Source organism: Anopheles nili, chromosome 3 (genome assembly GCF_943737925.1).
Source record: "Anopheles nili chromosome 3, idAnoNiliSN_F5_01, whole genome shotgun sequence".
Lineage (NCBI taxonomy): Eukaryota > Metazoa > Arthropoda > Insecta > Diptera > Culicidae > Anopheles > Anopheles nili.
In genome coordinates this window covers 4,652,409-4,669,106 of record NC_071292.1, presented here as the reverse complement: position 1 = coordinate 4,669,106, position 16,698 = coordinate 4,652,409, and the positions used below count along the sequence as shown (strand labels likewise).

Sequence of the window (16,698 nt, the reverse complement as noted above, 5' to 3'; positions counted from 1 at the left end):
GAGTTTTCCTTGCAGCGTCTCGCACACGCTCTCTTCATGGTACTTTATCTTCCACAATGCTTCCAGCTACCTTTGGTGTGGAGAGTTGCCGTAGGATGATGTGATTAAGTGGCGTTTGTTGGCATTGAATGAGTTTGCTGTCTTGCGGGCGGTAAACTACGACGACGAGCCTTTTCATGCCATACGCCAACGGAAATCTCAGAAGCTACGCAAATGCACCATCGGTGTAGGTGTCACTCCACAAAAAAGTTGATTTGGGGTCGAAATTTACATTTCAACACCCCAAACATCGACGCGGGCAACGTCATAAGACGCATCGAGGGAAACTGAGAAAACGTGTTTTTATCGCTCTACTGATATTTCCGCCCGTCACGGTCAAACATTCGCTAGTTGTAGTGGGAGCTCTAGTTTTTCCCGGAATCATCGCACTGTTCGCCCTTCCAAGCTCGAGGTGATAAAATGTATTATTAATACGATTTTAATTACAGGCCAAACAGGCCCGCGCACCAGTAAACGAAGCCATTGCATAATTTCCGTGGGCGAGAAAGAGAGAAAGAAAGAGAAAGAACGAACGCTAGAAAGGAAGCGAGTCGCGTGGACAGGAAATCAACAGGAAAGTGCCATTAAGATTACATCGAACGACGAATTATTGATGCCAGCGACGTCGTCTGGGCGCGTGGGTGCTAAACATGGAACTTTTATGTTCGATCTGCGCTCGATCAAGCCGTGGGTGTACTGATTACGAGCGTTGTAAAATACGCTTCGTATGTGTTGTGATATTTCTCGCTTGAGGCCGTCAGGAAGCGGTCGCGTGTAGGCGCGTGCAGTGAGCAGTGAATAATTATGCCAACATTTGCGACAACCCATCGCAGCATCGGCCCATCTTGCGTGAAGCTAACGGAGCGTGATAGCTGGCAGCAAATGAGCGATGGGAGTTATGAACGCTTTCCGAGCCGTCCGTATCTTGTTACATGGCGTTAAATGAGTTAATTACATGTACTCTAAGCGCAAGCTTCCTTTTGCAAAGTGCTTTTAATGCCGCCAAGGCGCGTGATACGGCTATGAAATTGTGCGAAATTGCCAACACGGCTTGTGGCACAAATTGTGGCGTTTTGTGTTCGTCTCTCGGATAACAGCGATTAACTCCAAGGGATTGAAAACTGGCCATGCTCTAATGCGTGTGAATATTGTTGTACAGCCACACAAAAATGGACTCGTACGCCAAGCGATGTTTTCGGCTGCGTGCGTTTCGGCAAACGCACATTACTTCAATGAACTCGCTCCACGAGCGAAAGGGAGCATTATAAATATTTAGATTCGAGCTGCCCAAATGTTTCGCCCGGCCGCGTCGTAATGTAACCTTTGTTAATGAGATTCTACTGTACTGCCAGGGCACAGTAGAGGAAGAGAGAAAAAAAATGCATTTAAAACTGAACCAACGGTTGAACAGTTTATGGAGCATCTAATCAATCTATTCTGACACGTTCCATTTGTCTATGCGGGTGTAAAACAGCCTCAGTGGGGAGTTATTGTGCGTGCGTTGGTATTTCTTTTTTGTTAATATCGAGCTAGGCCGTTTGTTGCCGTGGCAACGAGCGTCCTTGTTTTCGGGATGGTTATCGGCTGTCCGTTCGCTTTCGGAACATCTGCTTCGGCGGGTGGATTTCATCCGGGCATTAAAGCGGTAGGAAAAGCGCTCCAAAGGGCAGAGGTTATCGAACGGGAAAATTAGTTTACAAGTGCGAGCGTGTTTATCTAAGCCTGCATGAATATCGAGTTTCGTTTGATGATAGGCGAACCCGCAACGGTTGAAATCGATACGGCCACTTTGGAGGTGGTGGAAGCGCACGTCGGGGGTGGTCATATTTTTTTCTTTACGATGTTTGGAACATTATTTGGGGTGATTGGAATTTCATCCCAACATGGAATCGTTCGGGAAGAGTCCTTATATGAGAGGTTAGCCATGAGAGGAATGCAGTTTAGCCTTATAGTAGCTCTCTACATTGCAGTGTTTGGTCTCTGCAAGGCTGTTAAAATACATCACCAAGCAATCCCACTGAAAATCCACCCGCAACGTGTAGCTCAATAGATGTATCGTACCCACAGAAAACCAGGTTCCTCGCCGCACGATAGTTGTGTAGGAAATTTTCGGGAACATGCTGGTGGGATCCTTGAACATCGTTTCGTGTTGTTTTCGCGATGTCGGTGAATCTTACACAAATACGGCTTTATTTTATTGGTAGGGGAGATCCTCATTTTGTTGCTGTTTCCACCATTTTGTGTAAAATAAATATCTCTATCCGGGTGTACTTTAAAGTTCCCCCATTTCGATTGTCGAACCGATCGTCGCGCTCGTGCTCGTGGCGTGTTGCGGTCGTATCGTAAACAACGCCAACAAATTTTCCGACCCTGTTTCGCGAGTCCTGTTTCTCTCTCCGATCTGGACCATCACCGAGCCGGCTGTTTACACTCGTGGCGTAGCTTTTTCGGATCGTGTTTCGCGCCTAGCCCTGCTCGTCGCCAGCCCCGTTCGCTTGTATGAGCCGTGGTGTTGGAATTTTACGAGACATTAAACGCTCTTGATCACGCTTTTCACGAAGAGGCCGTAGAATATTGAAATTTTCGGCCCGCGCATCGCGGAGACGAAGTAACTTTTTCCTGCCACCTTGCGGGCGCGATCACGAAACGTGGTCAGTCAATATTTGGCGAAGCCCAGTTTGATGACTGCTAATTATTTTCGTTGCCAGCCGTCGCCGTTGGCTCGGTTCGGGAGCTTGTTGGCGGCAGGACGCATGACGGTGTCTTGATGGTTTGTTTGTCGCCCGAGACAGACCGTTAAGTCGCTGGAAATGAAAGACATACACACGGACGAGCTGGCTGCTTAGCTGTTTTGCTTCGCCGCTCGTTCTGCCGTTCCGGTGTGTTTACTTTTACGGTCGAAAGATTTAGTGGTGCGTTACTGCGAGTGGAGCGCGATGTTAATGAGAAAAAGTGTCATGTCCATGCCTACTGGATGTCGGGCGCATTTGTTCCACCGATTAGGGACTCGGAAGCCGGGAAGCGTTAGCATAATGGCTTTGAAAAGATTGTGCGAATTCACCCACGCCCGCTACTGGATGGTTTTGCAAATCGAGTGTTGTCCCTGGCGGTTTTGCCATACCGGTTTGGCTTCGTTTACCTTCGTTCCGTGAAAGCTGCAGGCTCGTGTTTCCTGCTCCAGCCGGCAATAGCACGCCGGAAACGGTCGCAGTTGCGGTCGGTAAAGTAACCTTGCTCTCGCAAGCGATAACAAGGAAACACGGCAGCGTTCTCCCTTTCCCCGAGGGCACAAGCCAATCTCCAATTAAAGGGATAATTAATTTGTTTCGGCATATCTGCACCGGCGGCATCCTCCCCGGAGTCCACTTCGTGTTTTCTTCGTTGCCGGTGCCAAAGGGCCGCTACGTCCCGGAGCGCTTTTCCAAGAATCCCAGCTAGGTACAGATTCAATTAAGCGCTTTTCCTCCGGCGTTACGTCGCTACTCACGTGCTGGGGTTAGCCTTGCTCGGTGAAGGCAGCAGGACGAGGTCACGTCGCTTGCTGCTACGCGCTTGCCGCTCGATAATGGATCATAACCGTGGTCTGACGTGGCCGTAAGCGAGCAAACCCGCATGTGTGCCTCTGACGCCTTGGTGTCGGTGTTGATAAGTGAACCAAAACCGGCCGCGGAAACATTAAAGCCCGCTGCAGCTCGATGGGGGTGGCTTTGCCGGCGGCTGCTGTTTCGGTGGTGAAATTTCATAAATTTTACATTCCTTCCGAACAACGCCGAGAACGAGAACGAGCTCGGGCGGCGTGTCACGTGCGGCCCGTTGCTTTTACCGTTCCATGGGTAGAGAGGTTTGTTGTAATGGGTGCGGGTTTGTGGTTGTTATTGAAATAAAAGTAGCACCCTTCGCTGGGCACGAAGACGGTATGGTCCTAAACGGGAAAGCTTTTTTTGCTTGTAGGACCGCCTCAGCCCGTAAACGATCACCGTCGTAATGTTGATGAACGCTCCGGAAAATGTAAGTGGTTGGCGTCATTAGCCGGACAGCATTGCGCCACCATTTGCTTCGACGTTAATACCGAGCTTGGATTACATACACTCACTTAAGAAAAAAGCGCACTCCAAGCGTCGATTGTGTGCCGTGGAGTTAAGAGCCAAAAAACAAATTGGGGAGTTTTGGAAACAAATGACCACCGCAGGCTCTCGCAAGCCTTTGTCATAAATGCCGGTCCCATTACCCGGTTGATGGTTGTTTGGTTAATTTTTAAACTTTTTGAGGTGCTTTTACGGCACCACCGCAGCTGCTTTCAGCGGCTGATCGTTTCAGTTTTATGCATCTTTTATCGCCGAATGCACCTAATGCTTTACGCCCAGCTGGACGCTTTATTAGGCTTCTCAGAAAGTGTCATAATAAATGCATTAGAACAACCCGGTTTGCTGGTCCGTTTGTCGGATAAGCGACCAACTGAACGCCTGCAGTGACCTAATACGTACGCCTAATAGAACGACGATTTGTTTGTTTGCTCTAAATAAACCACCGGCCACGAAATGGCAACAACACGCTCGCACTCGAACGTGAACGGGAACGTGTGTTTGTCGAATTTATGCGCCAGAGATCGGAGTGTCCCCGAGCGGTTTCATCATTGCCCATCATCGGGTTGATGCCATGGTGTCCATTTCTATCAATTAGCTTGTGAGCCCGCCCTCGGAAGCCCTCCAACGACGACTGGTTCCGAAATCCCTCACCATGGAGATAATTGATTCAATTAGCAGCACATTGCTTTCATCCGTTATGCGATCCGTAGGCTGCGTCGGGATCGCTTGCTCACCCGAGCGGAACATAGTGGAGATATTTTCTTCACTTGGCGCTTCTGTCAATCATATTGGATTGGTTCGGACCGGAGCCTCAAGTCGTCCAAGCGTAGAGCAGTAAAAATCCGTTCGATCGGACCCCAGGGCATGCGGGACGATAAAATCAATCAATTGGCAATAACTCAAGTACGACATGCATTACGGAGAGCGCAACATGGCACGGGTGCAAGCAAACGTCACTTTGTGCATCGAGGCACACGGAACCGTGATTGAATCTTCGGTTAATTATCAATTTGCCGTTCAGAATCGCTTCTCACTCCTCTGGAGGCATCACGATCCGGTCGGGAAGCCGATCCTCTTTCATCACATGTGCGTGGGGTTTATCAGTTTATTTGCATTGTAAATTCGATTATTGTACACTCAACGTGCCGTGTTGTACGGTCCGATATGGAGCTGTTTTTAAAAGTCTCGTGTTTCCTCAAATGGTACGTGAAATGTGCAAATTCAATCAATCAACCGACAGCGCGTAATCAATTAGACGAGCGATGCGAACAAAAAATATGATCGGTGTAATGTAACGTAATGGAGCTGATTAATGAGCTGCATGATGGGCGATATTGTGGATCCTTTTTTTGAACGCGAAAGTAAACCGTAAACGATTACATAAAGTGCGGAGCCTCGTACCACATCGTGTTTATTGATGAACTGCTCAAAATTGCTACCAAAGTGTAGAAATTCTGAACCATTACTCAAACCAAATGCTCTCTCGTGGGCTCTCGTAGAGAAAGCTAGTTCTAAGGAAGCTTTCTGCAAGATTGAACGAATTTGTGCCACGCGCAATTTAAGAGTTTTTCTAGCATCTTCCTCAAGAAAAGACAGCTTCCTCAAAGGACGCCGGCAACAACTTCTGGTTGATGAATTTGTCAGTTGAATTTTACATGAGCAGCATAAATGGACGCTGGCGCTTAGCTTCCTGAGGATCACCCTGCTTTCGACAATCAGCGCTTATGGCAATTGTTTGCCAAGAAACAACTCACGCTGTAAGTGGAAGAGCGATGCGTCCCTATTTACCCACTGGACGGCGAGGACAACTTCTCTCTGGTTTTTTTTTTGTTCTCGACGGCGACGAGAACGCCGGGCCAGTTGTTCTACGTGGCGTTTTATTATCTGGCCGTTCGTGGAGCAACTTTCAAAAACCCTCATCGCCTAAAGCAACCGATCCCAAGCGCCAGCATGTTTGCAAAGTCCGAGCAAACAATGGACCGGACTGTAACTGATGTTATCCTTCTGCCTGAGAGTGTCCTTAATCCGCCCGGGCCATGCTCCGTCCTGTTCGGGGGCCGCTCTCAGGGCCATAGGCGTTTTGAGTTGTTTCTGAATGCAATATAAATAGTGGTCAATTGTTCTACCGTGGCTTCGGTGTTTATCTTCAACCGACCGGCCGGGTCGGACGTTTCCAGCAGCGTGAGCACATTTTATAAAGGACAGATATTTATTAATCTTATTTCGGTGGCTCGAAATTCGGGCACACCTGTTGAAGCGTGGACGACGTGGAGACAATATTCAGCCATTCAATTTTAATGCCCCGTGATTGATCGATGACAGTGGGACGGCTTTTTCGGGGGCATTTGGGGAGTTTCTCTGACAATAGAATCCATCACGCGGGCGGAAAAGTTAGGCTGTGCTTTTTCCCGGATGGTCTCGGTGAAATTCCATCATTTCCCAAAGCCCCACGAGCCAAATGGTTGCACACGAAGCCACCGGGATGGCATGAGTAATGACAAGCGATTGATCCAATCATGTTCCGCTTCTGTGTTCATAATTTGTAACAAATTGTTCCCCGAACGCTTGCCGCTCATGGACACGTGGCCATTAGGAGCTTTTTCGGTCACCATTAATTCTCATTTAATCCGCATTTGTTGTTGCCCGGACACAGACACACCGACCGAACGCCAAATCGATCCGAGAATCCATTCCGAAAGCCATCGAGCTGAATCAAATGGCGCGCCAAGGCATTCGTGCTTATGTGGCGTAATTGTGAAGCTTTCGGTAGATGGCCAACATTCCCTTGAACACCGGGTTCCGTGTAAGCTTCCGGACTAGACAAAAACCACCCAACAGCAGCAGCGAACGAATTTCATCCACCAGTCCGTTTAGTCGGTTCGCACGGTCTCCGGTTCAGGGAAGCCCATTAATTTATCGCTTCGCAAACATCTGCTTCGTGGAGGAATTATGGGGCGCATTTACTTTGAATTCCGCTACACCGGGCACGTACCGGGGTTTCGTGTGGTAACGGATGATGGAAAGCTGCTCGGAAGCATTGTTCTCCGAACGTCTTCACGCCAGTACGGTACCCTGTGAAAACTGGTGCTGGTTGAAGAATGCACCATAACTATGAGACGATGCTCTACGGGTATACATGTAAAGGTAGGACACCAAATGAAATGCGAGATGTTGCAGAAACCCGCATGGCAGGGCGCGAAGAGAGGATTCACCTCACCGGAAAGTTTAACAAATGACCCGGATTCATAACTAGAAAAGCAATATCTTATCGGTAGCTCACGAGAACGGTTCCGTTCACCAGCAGCATTAATTTCGCTACGCTGGTGCATTGTTTTGTCACAAAAGTTTTTACATATTGCAAAATTCCAGAACCCTCGAGAAGAATGGATTCGTGAAATGCAGGGTGGCCGGTGAACGTTTGAGAAAGCATCCGTCCAAAAGCAAAGATGCAAAATTGTCAATGTTCTCGTGGCACAAACATATCACGGGCAAATATCTTCTGCATTCACGTTTCCGTCGCTCGTCAGTGGTCGTAGGAAAATGCATTCGTGCGCCCCCGAAGCTCCTCCCTAAGCCGCTAAGCAGCTTTCACCCATGGCTCGTCAAGAAGCTTTCACCAAAGAATGTCGATAATTTCAACAAGCTCGTGGCGATGATGCATCGATGAAAGGGTGAATTCCCCTAAAGGACCAAGGAAGCGTACGAACGGCCGCTGACTCGACACCTGCCGCAACAATTTTACGCGAACTGCATCGGTTTTCAGGGGGGGGCCGAGAAAACGCCTCGGCAACCGGTGGCACTGGGGTCGTAAATCAACATGTGTGCTTTTTTACAACCTCGTCCTCGTCCGTGAAAGATCCTGAACCTGGTCCGTAGAGGTGAGCAAATACGAAACAACAATGTGAAACACAAACACACACGTACACAGTCTTGCATTCGCACGCTCGCGAAAGCGGGAAATGTAAAGCTCCGGAGAAGAATAAAATCATCCAGTTCCGCCGGGGAATACATTGACGGACGTGGCTGAGCCGTGGAGCCATTTTCGCTTCTGTTCGGGGCACCAAGTGAGAAGAAATGGCACCATCACCGGGTGCCATCACGTAAATACTGGATACGGGTGTGTAGCGCGTTATATTTGAGCTGTTTGCCAAAGCTACACCTCCGTTCGTTCACGGGCGCCACACACTCGGGCACTTGGGCACTCGGGCCGGAACTCGTACACGTCGTCACAATGTCGTTTCGTATGGCAAAAGGGTTTTCATTTTCCGCGTCGCTGCCCTTTTGCTGGTAGTAAAAACAAACACCTACCGTTTAATGCCTCCGTGCGGGTGGTGGGTTCTTTTGTGTCGCTGTGAAAACAGAGCCTTCCTGCGAAAAAGAGAGTGCGGTGTCTCGGCAACAAACTTTGTAATGAATTCATTACAGTAACAAGAGCGAAATGAAACGGTGTCGGATGTGCTACCGGTGCTGAATCTGCTTCAACGCCGATGCGGCTGTAATGTCGTTGAAGCTGAAGGGTTAAAAAAAGCTCGACGCCAAGGGTTAAGCAAAGTATTAAAATGTAAAACAATAATTCTGTTCCATACGCCACCCGAACGTCTCATCGTTTCACTCACCAGCGATGAGTTTGATTGGGAAACCATTTTTTTCCGGCCACTGGAGCATTAATATCTGATGTGGACCTCTTGCATAATGTATCCAGCTCAAGCAAGGCCTCTATCAGACTCTTTACTGTGGGCTGAAGGTGCCGCTCTTATGTAGCTCATTGTAATGCTTATCTAATCCTGCACCGGAAGCGACATAATCACCGCAACCATCGTCTGTACCCTGGCACGCGGTGTCCTTTGTGGGTTCCGCGGTGTCTGGAATCCGTAACCACCCATTAGCGTCTCGAGATGGGCGGGCGGTTGCACCCGCGACCGAGGTCGTGGTTTTGACTGGTTCCTTGTGCCTTTGGCAGTTTGGGTGGTACGTCGTTCGTGCCGCTGGTCATTTCCTGCAGCCGGAAGTCGTTCGCAATGGCTCCGGCCCGGATGGGTTCGGCTTGGTTCCGCACGGTGCCACAACTAAACCATGGGAAGCTAGTCCTGTAGCACCGTTATCCATAACTCGGATGTTTCGGAACGGGGATTTGACGCTTCGAGGTTGGCTTAACTCACCATTCACGTTGTTGCTCGTGATACGATGTGTGACGTTTCTTTCTGTTGGAGGCATCGTGAGTTCGTGGGAAAAGCGTTCATTACGTTAATCGACAGCTACTAAGCCTAATGATGCTCAAATTTTCATCAACGGTGACTCGTGTTTAACCTTCGAAAAGACCATCAAGATCCTATGGCTGTTGCGAGTCCATCCACAAGAACTTCCTGCCTAATTTACGTGACAAACTAGGTCAAATAAAAATAAAATTACCGTAATCTAAGACGAATTACACATTAGTCGGGGTCCTCCCTGGCTAGGATAATTGTTTTTCGAGGCATAATCGAACTGTGAGCTCCTAAATTATGCTACCCCATCCACGCTAGTGACCTTCACCACACGCTCATGCATTCGATCGACGAACGATCGCGTGCTTCGCATGCAAATGGTCAAATCAGTCCCACCCGAAATGGGTTGCCAATACACCTGCCAAACCGGGACACCTAATTGGATTGTGCGCCAAAGCGCCAGTGCTCCCTAGATCGAGCGAGGTTAAAATGTGAGGTTATTGCGAAAAGCTTTTAGCCGTAATTTTAGCCCTGAATGCGCGGCAACGTCGACCTCGTAGTGTTAGCTGCTGCTGCTGCTGCTTTCGAACCTGATAAACGCGACTCCCTTTGGTTGGTCGTACGCGAGGCAGCATGAGAGTGGTATCGGTTCATAAAAAGCTCGGATAACATAAATTTCCAAGACAGCACGGATCGAACGCACCACGGTGGTCGGTGTTTCGGTTTTGTTGGGAGCGCGTGATTTTCGTTATTTTCCCGGGCCACAACATCTCATCGTATTTTGTGTGCTTTCTGCGTTCTATTTTCAGGACTCGTGCAACGGCACTCCCGTGACGCTGCGCGTCGATGTCAAGGGCTTCTTTCTGTACTGGGTTGACCAAAACCACGAGATGGATATGCTGGACATCGCCACCATTCGGGACGTACGGACCGGCCAGTATGCCAAGAAACCGAGGGTAAGTTTTAGCTGGGCATTCGTCTATTTATGGACAGTGGGCTTATGGTCGAGTTAGCTCTTTTTTTTTTATTCACACAATTTCATATCCTTACCACTGTGGGCAACCATGCTGTGGGTACTATTTTTACTTCCATTCAACGATCGATTCTGGTGCGATGGTTCCGTGCCCATTTCGGAGTTATTTGCGCTCATACATCCTGCATTACATTTCCTTCTTTTCCTCCAAATGAATGCTTTCAAGGATTGATTAACTTCCTCGTGGGTCATTTATAAATTGCCTTGTTTTTTTCCTGGTGAAATGGTGTTTAATGTGAGTGCGACAAAACTCAACATAATTTAGCGTTCTGAACGAATGAATTAAAGCTGGCGCGCACTGAACAAATGGCTTTCATTGTGATGATGAATTTCAATACCTATCGATGGCAACCAAAAATTGAAGAACTCGATGCTTTTCCACCATAAATTCCCTCTCCGGGGCTGATCATGATTTATGGAAAATGACAAATTACACCGAGTGCCCCCTTGCCATTGGAATGTGCGGACTTCATCCATTCCGGAGGTTCTGATTTGGGGTTGTGAATTTATGTTCCACCACTGCCATAAATATTGTCCGGTGTCGCTGGAAACCCCCGACAAAAAGCGTAACCTTTCGACCGGGCGCGTCACAGAAGGGTCGCGAAAAGGGCTGATCCTCCGGGCTGAGCGAAAACATCGCAAACAAAGTTCGATGGTTCGACCGGGTGGGTTCAGTTAATTAACTGAATCAAATATCGCTGATGACATTTGTGCGGTGGTCGGTGGACCGATGAACGATGAAACAGGACAGGGACCTCTTTGGGACCCCGCTCGATCGAGTGCCAACCAGGACCGCTGCCTGTGGCGATGGAAAACGATTCCTTTCTCTACAACATTTCACTACACTTCGCTGCGTTTCTTAATAGCGCGATCCGTCGGCGGGCTAGCGCCTGTTTTCGGAAGGATGGCCCCTCCTAAATAGGCTCGAATTAATTATGCGATCATTCACCGCTTATCCCATCATCGTGTTAGGCCTAGCTGCACGAGTTCGCCGAGAAAAGCGTTGTTTTTATTTCCTTGGGGGGTGTGGTTTCATTTCCCGTTCACCCCCGAGTGGCCGGGAATGTCCTTCATTACCGGTCGGTTCGTCTCTTTTGCCTTGGTTGGCGAGGCGCATCATCATACTGATCCAATTAAATTTAACTACCGTACTTTATATTCCATTTTTCCAACCGCACCTCGCCATCCTTGGGATGGCTGGCCGGCGAGACGGGATTCGTTATCAGTCAACCAGGATGTCCAGGGTGTTGCTCTCATCCGCCTGTCGTATTTAGGCAGTTCTTCTCGCGAAAAAGACAGCAATGCCACACCGACAAAAAGCCTCCACCAGACTCGCAAGGAGCCATTCAAATGAAAAGGCAACCTTTTTGACGCCCCACCGAGCTTACCGGCTGGTTAGGTGCAAATTTTCCACCTTGAGTATTTTTTTGTTGTTGTCGAACCACACTCAACCCCTCATTCGACGCATTACAGCAGCTAAATGATGCAAACGGCGTTGTCACCGCGCGCTTCGTTGATGGTGCTGATGAAGATGAAAACTCGCTTGATTGCCTCTCCGGAGGCTTGGCTGTGTGCGGTTTTCAAGTGGACTGGCATTTGCACGTGGGCATTTGACGCTCCTTTCCACCTATGCTGTTACCAGGACCGTGCGAAAGCAATATGTGTGTGGATAGCAAACGGGTTGCTTTCCCTCACGCCCTTAAACGGTTGGGTTGACGATATCCTTGAGCCAATGTACCGTAACGCGGGTTTTTTTTTTGTCGTGCTGACGTACCACCATAAAAAGTTGTGTGTCGAATGACGACCCGATGGTTAGCCCTGGTGGTTTTGTGTGCGTTGCAAATCCTTTCATTTGTATCATACTTTCATCCTTAATCCTGGCCATTCCTCTCTGTGGGGCTTTGATTAGCGTAAAAGATAGGCCGGTGTGGTTGGATAAGGGCCGGTTTTCTTTCTTTCCTCGTTCGTGCGTTCCCGCCTATTAGCGATGATGTGGAGGATTATGCAAAAGGATAACGGCGTACGGGTCATCGGGACTAGTTTTCCACCATGCGTCTGGAGGAGGGTTCGGTGCGTAAAAAAGGTAAAATTATTCTACGAGCCCAATTACAATGAGCAACGGAGCCTTTGAAACCTTTTTGGTCAGCTTAACGGAAGTGTTTATGAAGGATGAGAGTACATATTTACTCGTTTTTTTTTGGTCTATTTTTACTTTCGCCACTCACGCTTCGGTTCAAAAGCGAAATTGCCGTTTATTGAGACGACAAAATTGGGGCTCGACGGTGCAAATGTATTGCTTTCGTTTCGCCTCTCCAAAAAAAGAAAAAGGACGGCGTGATTTTTCACAGTTTTTTTTGTGTGTGGAGAAAACTTTTCCCAAAAAGGCACCCCTTGTTAACGACGTTCTAATGAGAGTCGTACAAATTAATCATGCTAACGGTTGCGCGCCATCGACGTATCCCGAGCGCTCGATTTCGTCTCTCCAGTTGCCCGGGAAGTTGACACGTTCAATTGTTTCCTCGCGTTGATTTATGATGCTCGAGGGCAAATATTATACACCCACCCCGGCAAAAGACGGGTGGCAATATAAGCGCTCCGTAAATCATCGGCCACGGTAGCGAAAACGTGTACCAACGGGGTGGAATGGAATGCGCACGAGTTTCTTCCCACCCCGGGGACAGGGAACCGTTTAGCTTGGTTTGCTGCTTCCTGCTCGGCATTAGCATGAAAACCGTGCGGTGTTTCGATTTTCGGGGTGCCAGAAGCTCACCGAACCTTCGAGTCTGCGAGCTGCGTGGTGGCATAAATTTAAAAAGCACTCCTATCCATAAGGCGGATGGGACCGTACCTGCGGCCTAGCTTTTCCCCCTTTTTTTGATGGGGCTTTTGTGTGAAAATTGATTTTTCTTTTTCCCCGTTGGCGCTTCCTCGCGAGTTGAACGAGTCCTTTCTTGTAGCCGCTTGTGTGAGCTTGTATATCGAGCACCTCCAGCGCTCTTCCGAGAAAGAAAAACCCGGGAAAAGCGACCATAAAAAAGAAACCCCTTCGAAAGGATGAAATACACTTTCCATTTTCATATATATTCGTTTCATTTCCCATTCCATTACGGGACGTTCTTCGTCACGATCGCCGCCGGTGGAGGCGTTCATAGAGTCAAGAATACACCTCCGTCGATGTTGGCGTCATTTTCCATCACACACGCCCCCACCCACACCTCCCACAAGCCTCCAGCAGAACAGACCGAGGTTGGAGGCCTGGCAGCTTCGTCAGCTCAGTGTATCATGTTTCATTTACTGCCAATACCGGGTGCTACCGGATGGTGCGTGTGCTGACGATTTGGTGTCTTTTTGCGTGCCCGATCGGTTCTGCAAACCCCCAGGTTCAGGTAGGGAGGGCTGTCGACATGCAGACGTAGGCCATACGTACGCACACCAACGGTAGCGCCAGCGCCGGATCGGGTGTCGTAATAAGAGCCTGTTTTCCGAGCCCCCATGTGTGTGCTGGAGACCGGAGGCCGTTTGGAGTCAGCAGGCAACTGGATACCTTCCAGCGGAATTGATCGATCAAAGACCTGCACCGGTGGACAGGTGGAACTGGAAGCGGTGTTGCCAAAAGGATGCCCGATGTGGCCGGCAGAAGGCACGTCGGGGTTGCTGATGTGATTGTCAATATTTCCCGCCGCCTTCGGGTACCGCCAACGCTAGTGGATGTCTTCATCGTGCTGGTGCTTTTGAAGAATATCAAACCCGAGGAGCGATTGGCACGGCATTCGCATTGCATGAAGGGACACACACACAAAACAAAATGCCAAAAAAAAATCCACCCTGCAAGGCATCGGAAGGGAAAGCGAAAAGAGAAAAAAAAGGGTGGAAAACAAAATACCTTCCACGGTGGGTGGGATCCTGGTGGTGGGCGAAGTCGCCTTGACGGTACATAAAGATTTCTCGTGTGCATACATGTTTGAGTTTATGTTTGCTTTATTGAGTTGCTTAAATCAAGTTACCGATATAATATTGAGCAGTATTTGCTTAAAAGCCGGCACCGGGTCGGTGAACGTGGCTGCGAGGACATGATGGCGTGCGTCGCTGCGGGCGTCGACTTTCCGGTGAGTTACCGTTGTTGACTTCGAACTGGGTCTTCGAACCTTTCAAGGCGAATGGTGCGCGAGTGATGTTTGCGTAGCAAAGGCTAGGAGAGCTCTCGTAACCCGTTGGTTTGCGTCCTAATGAAGCAATCGAGTTGATGGAGCCATGCTCGATTGCTCTTATGGAGCTCGAAAAAGACTATCCCCAACAGGAGGTCGCTCCATTGCACTCCATTATCATTGTGAACTTCGGTTCGATATGCGACTTTTCGGTCAGACATCCTCGACAATACATCGAGCCTAATAACGCGCTTTCGCGGGAATGAAATGGAAAACCAAACACGGGCTCGAGAGATACATTTCCATCCGTGCTGTGGGGAGTTGGTTTTTCGCTTGAAAATGGCATCGAAAATTGTTTTACGTGTGCTTTTCGCCCCCCCCCCTTTTGTGGTGATACGGTTGTGGTAAACCGAGCTTCAACACCCCGCTTGTCGGATGATTGATACTGCGGTATAATTTCAATTTCAGCGTCTGCACGGGCGTGTTCAGGATTGAAACCGGGAAAATGAAAATGACAACCTTCGTACGCCACCGTGGCGACGTTCTCGTGGAATTCAACCATCCACCCGCACTCGCGTGTGTGTTCGACAAACACTCACACACGCACACACGCAGGCGGGATGCGGTTTTTGTGCCTCGATATGTACTAATTTTATTACATTTCTTACCCGAAACCCCCCACAGGATATGAAGCTGCGCCAGATCGTGACGATGGGCTCGCAGGACACGCTCGAGGAGAAAACTGTCACCGTGTGCTACGGTGCCGATTTCGTGAACGTCAACTTTATCAACTTTTGCTGCACGCGTAAGGATATCGCTCGGGTAAGTGTAACACAACGGCATGATAAATGCCACCGGTGCTGGGGTCGCTCTCCGAAAAGGAGCCGTTTCCTGGCGTTCCAATCAATTTCCTCCCCGGGTGACACAAGTGACGGACACAGTCGGGACAGATGGGGGGAAAACTAACATACGTTTCCCGAACGGTTCTCTCGTCCACTTTATCGGTCATTTCGTAAACGCTTGGCACGCTTGCGCTTGGGTATTGTCTGAGCATAAAGGAAAAGTCACACAGTTCGATTGGCGATCGTCGAGCCACAGAACGGAACGGATGCCGGATAGAAACGACCCCTGCGGGCCTTTGCAATTCAACAGTCTGCTTTTAAAACCACTCCCGCCATTGAGCGGGATTCCTGTTAGCGTTACGAAAAAAGTGTCCCCGAAAGCCTCCGTTTCCGAAAGCTCCCGGACTCGAAAGTAAAACAAAACAATCTCCAGATGATGTGTCTGGTATTTTGTTTCGTTTCTTTTTTTTTTCTTTTGGTGTGGCATTTTTGTTGCAACAAAAATAAAAACACCCGGACCTGAAGAAAAGTTCGAATTAAATTGCTGACATTCGTGGGATTCAATATTCATGAAAGTTTTCTTTTTCACCGGGGGCTTTCCGACGCTTGTATTTTTGTTTTCGTGTGCCATTTTATTCCCCGCTCCGGTCTCGAGCATTTGTGCCCGGAACGGAGCGATGACAGGCCTATCGGGTACCTTTCACCGGAAGCGGAAGTTCGGTCTGCTTCTGCCCGGGGAAAATGAAAATGAACAGCCCCGGCCCCGACACAGAATATGGATCGAAATTGATTCCACCGTTTTGTTTCTAGGGATTCGCACTGAAAGGACGAAAGCACGTGAATGGGTAGGAACACGATATAGGGAAATAAGCAGCAGAGTTATCCGGAGTCGTGGAGTTGTCATTCGCAGCCCGCTCTCACGCTCGAGCGGAAGTAGTCGAGGACTTGCGAAATGGGACAACGATACCACCGTTGCGAGCGTCTGCAAGGATTCGTTCACCCATGGTGAAGGTATTTCAGCCCCTGGCGGTGCCTGGCGGTGGCTGTTGGGTGTGTTTGAGACATACCATCTGCTCCGTTAATGAGAAAAACACTTTACGGGGCGCGTGCGTCCTTGTATCCGTTGTGCGATCGATCGAGATCTAACATCTCGCTTGAAGCGAGCAAAAGGACGCTTTGGGAAATTTTGCTGCCGTAAATTTGATTCTTAAAAGCGGACGGTAGACAAACCCTTACCCTTTACAGTCTTTGTCGTCTTCATCGTGATGGACGTTGTTGTCTCAGCTTCCATCACTTGAAAGTTCAAAGTCCTGCGCGTCTGTAAAGTGGCTGCTTTCTGCTGATAATCAG

At 49.0% G+C, this 16,698-nt stretch overlaps 1 protein-coding gene across 1 annotated transcript in view; it reads left to right on the top strand.

The window, feature by feature from the left end:
* The window catches only part of LOC128726465 (1-phosphatidylinositol 4,5-bisphosphate phosphodiesterase classes I and II), a 53,080-nt gene that overhangs the window by 12,349 nt on the left and 24,033 nt on the right, over positions 1-16,698 (top strand). The window contains exons 2-3 of the mRNA XM_053820279.1: positions 10,138-10,284; positions 15,191-15,328. Coding sequence (XP_053676254.1) covers positions 10,138-10,284; positions 15,191-15,328 — 285 coding nt within the window. The remainder of the gene's footprint in view (positions 1-10,137; positions 10,285-15,190; positions 15,329-16,698) is intronic.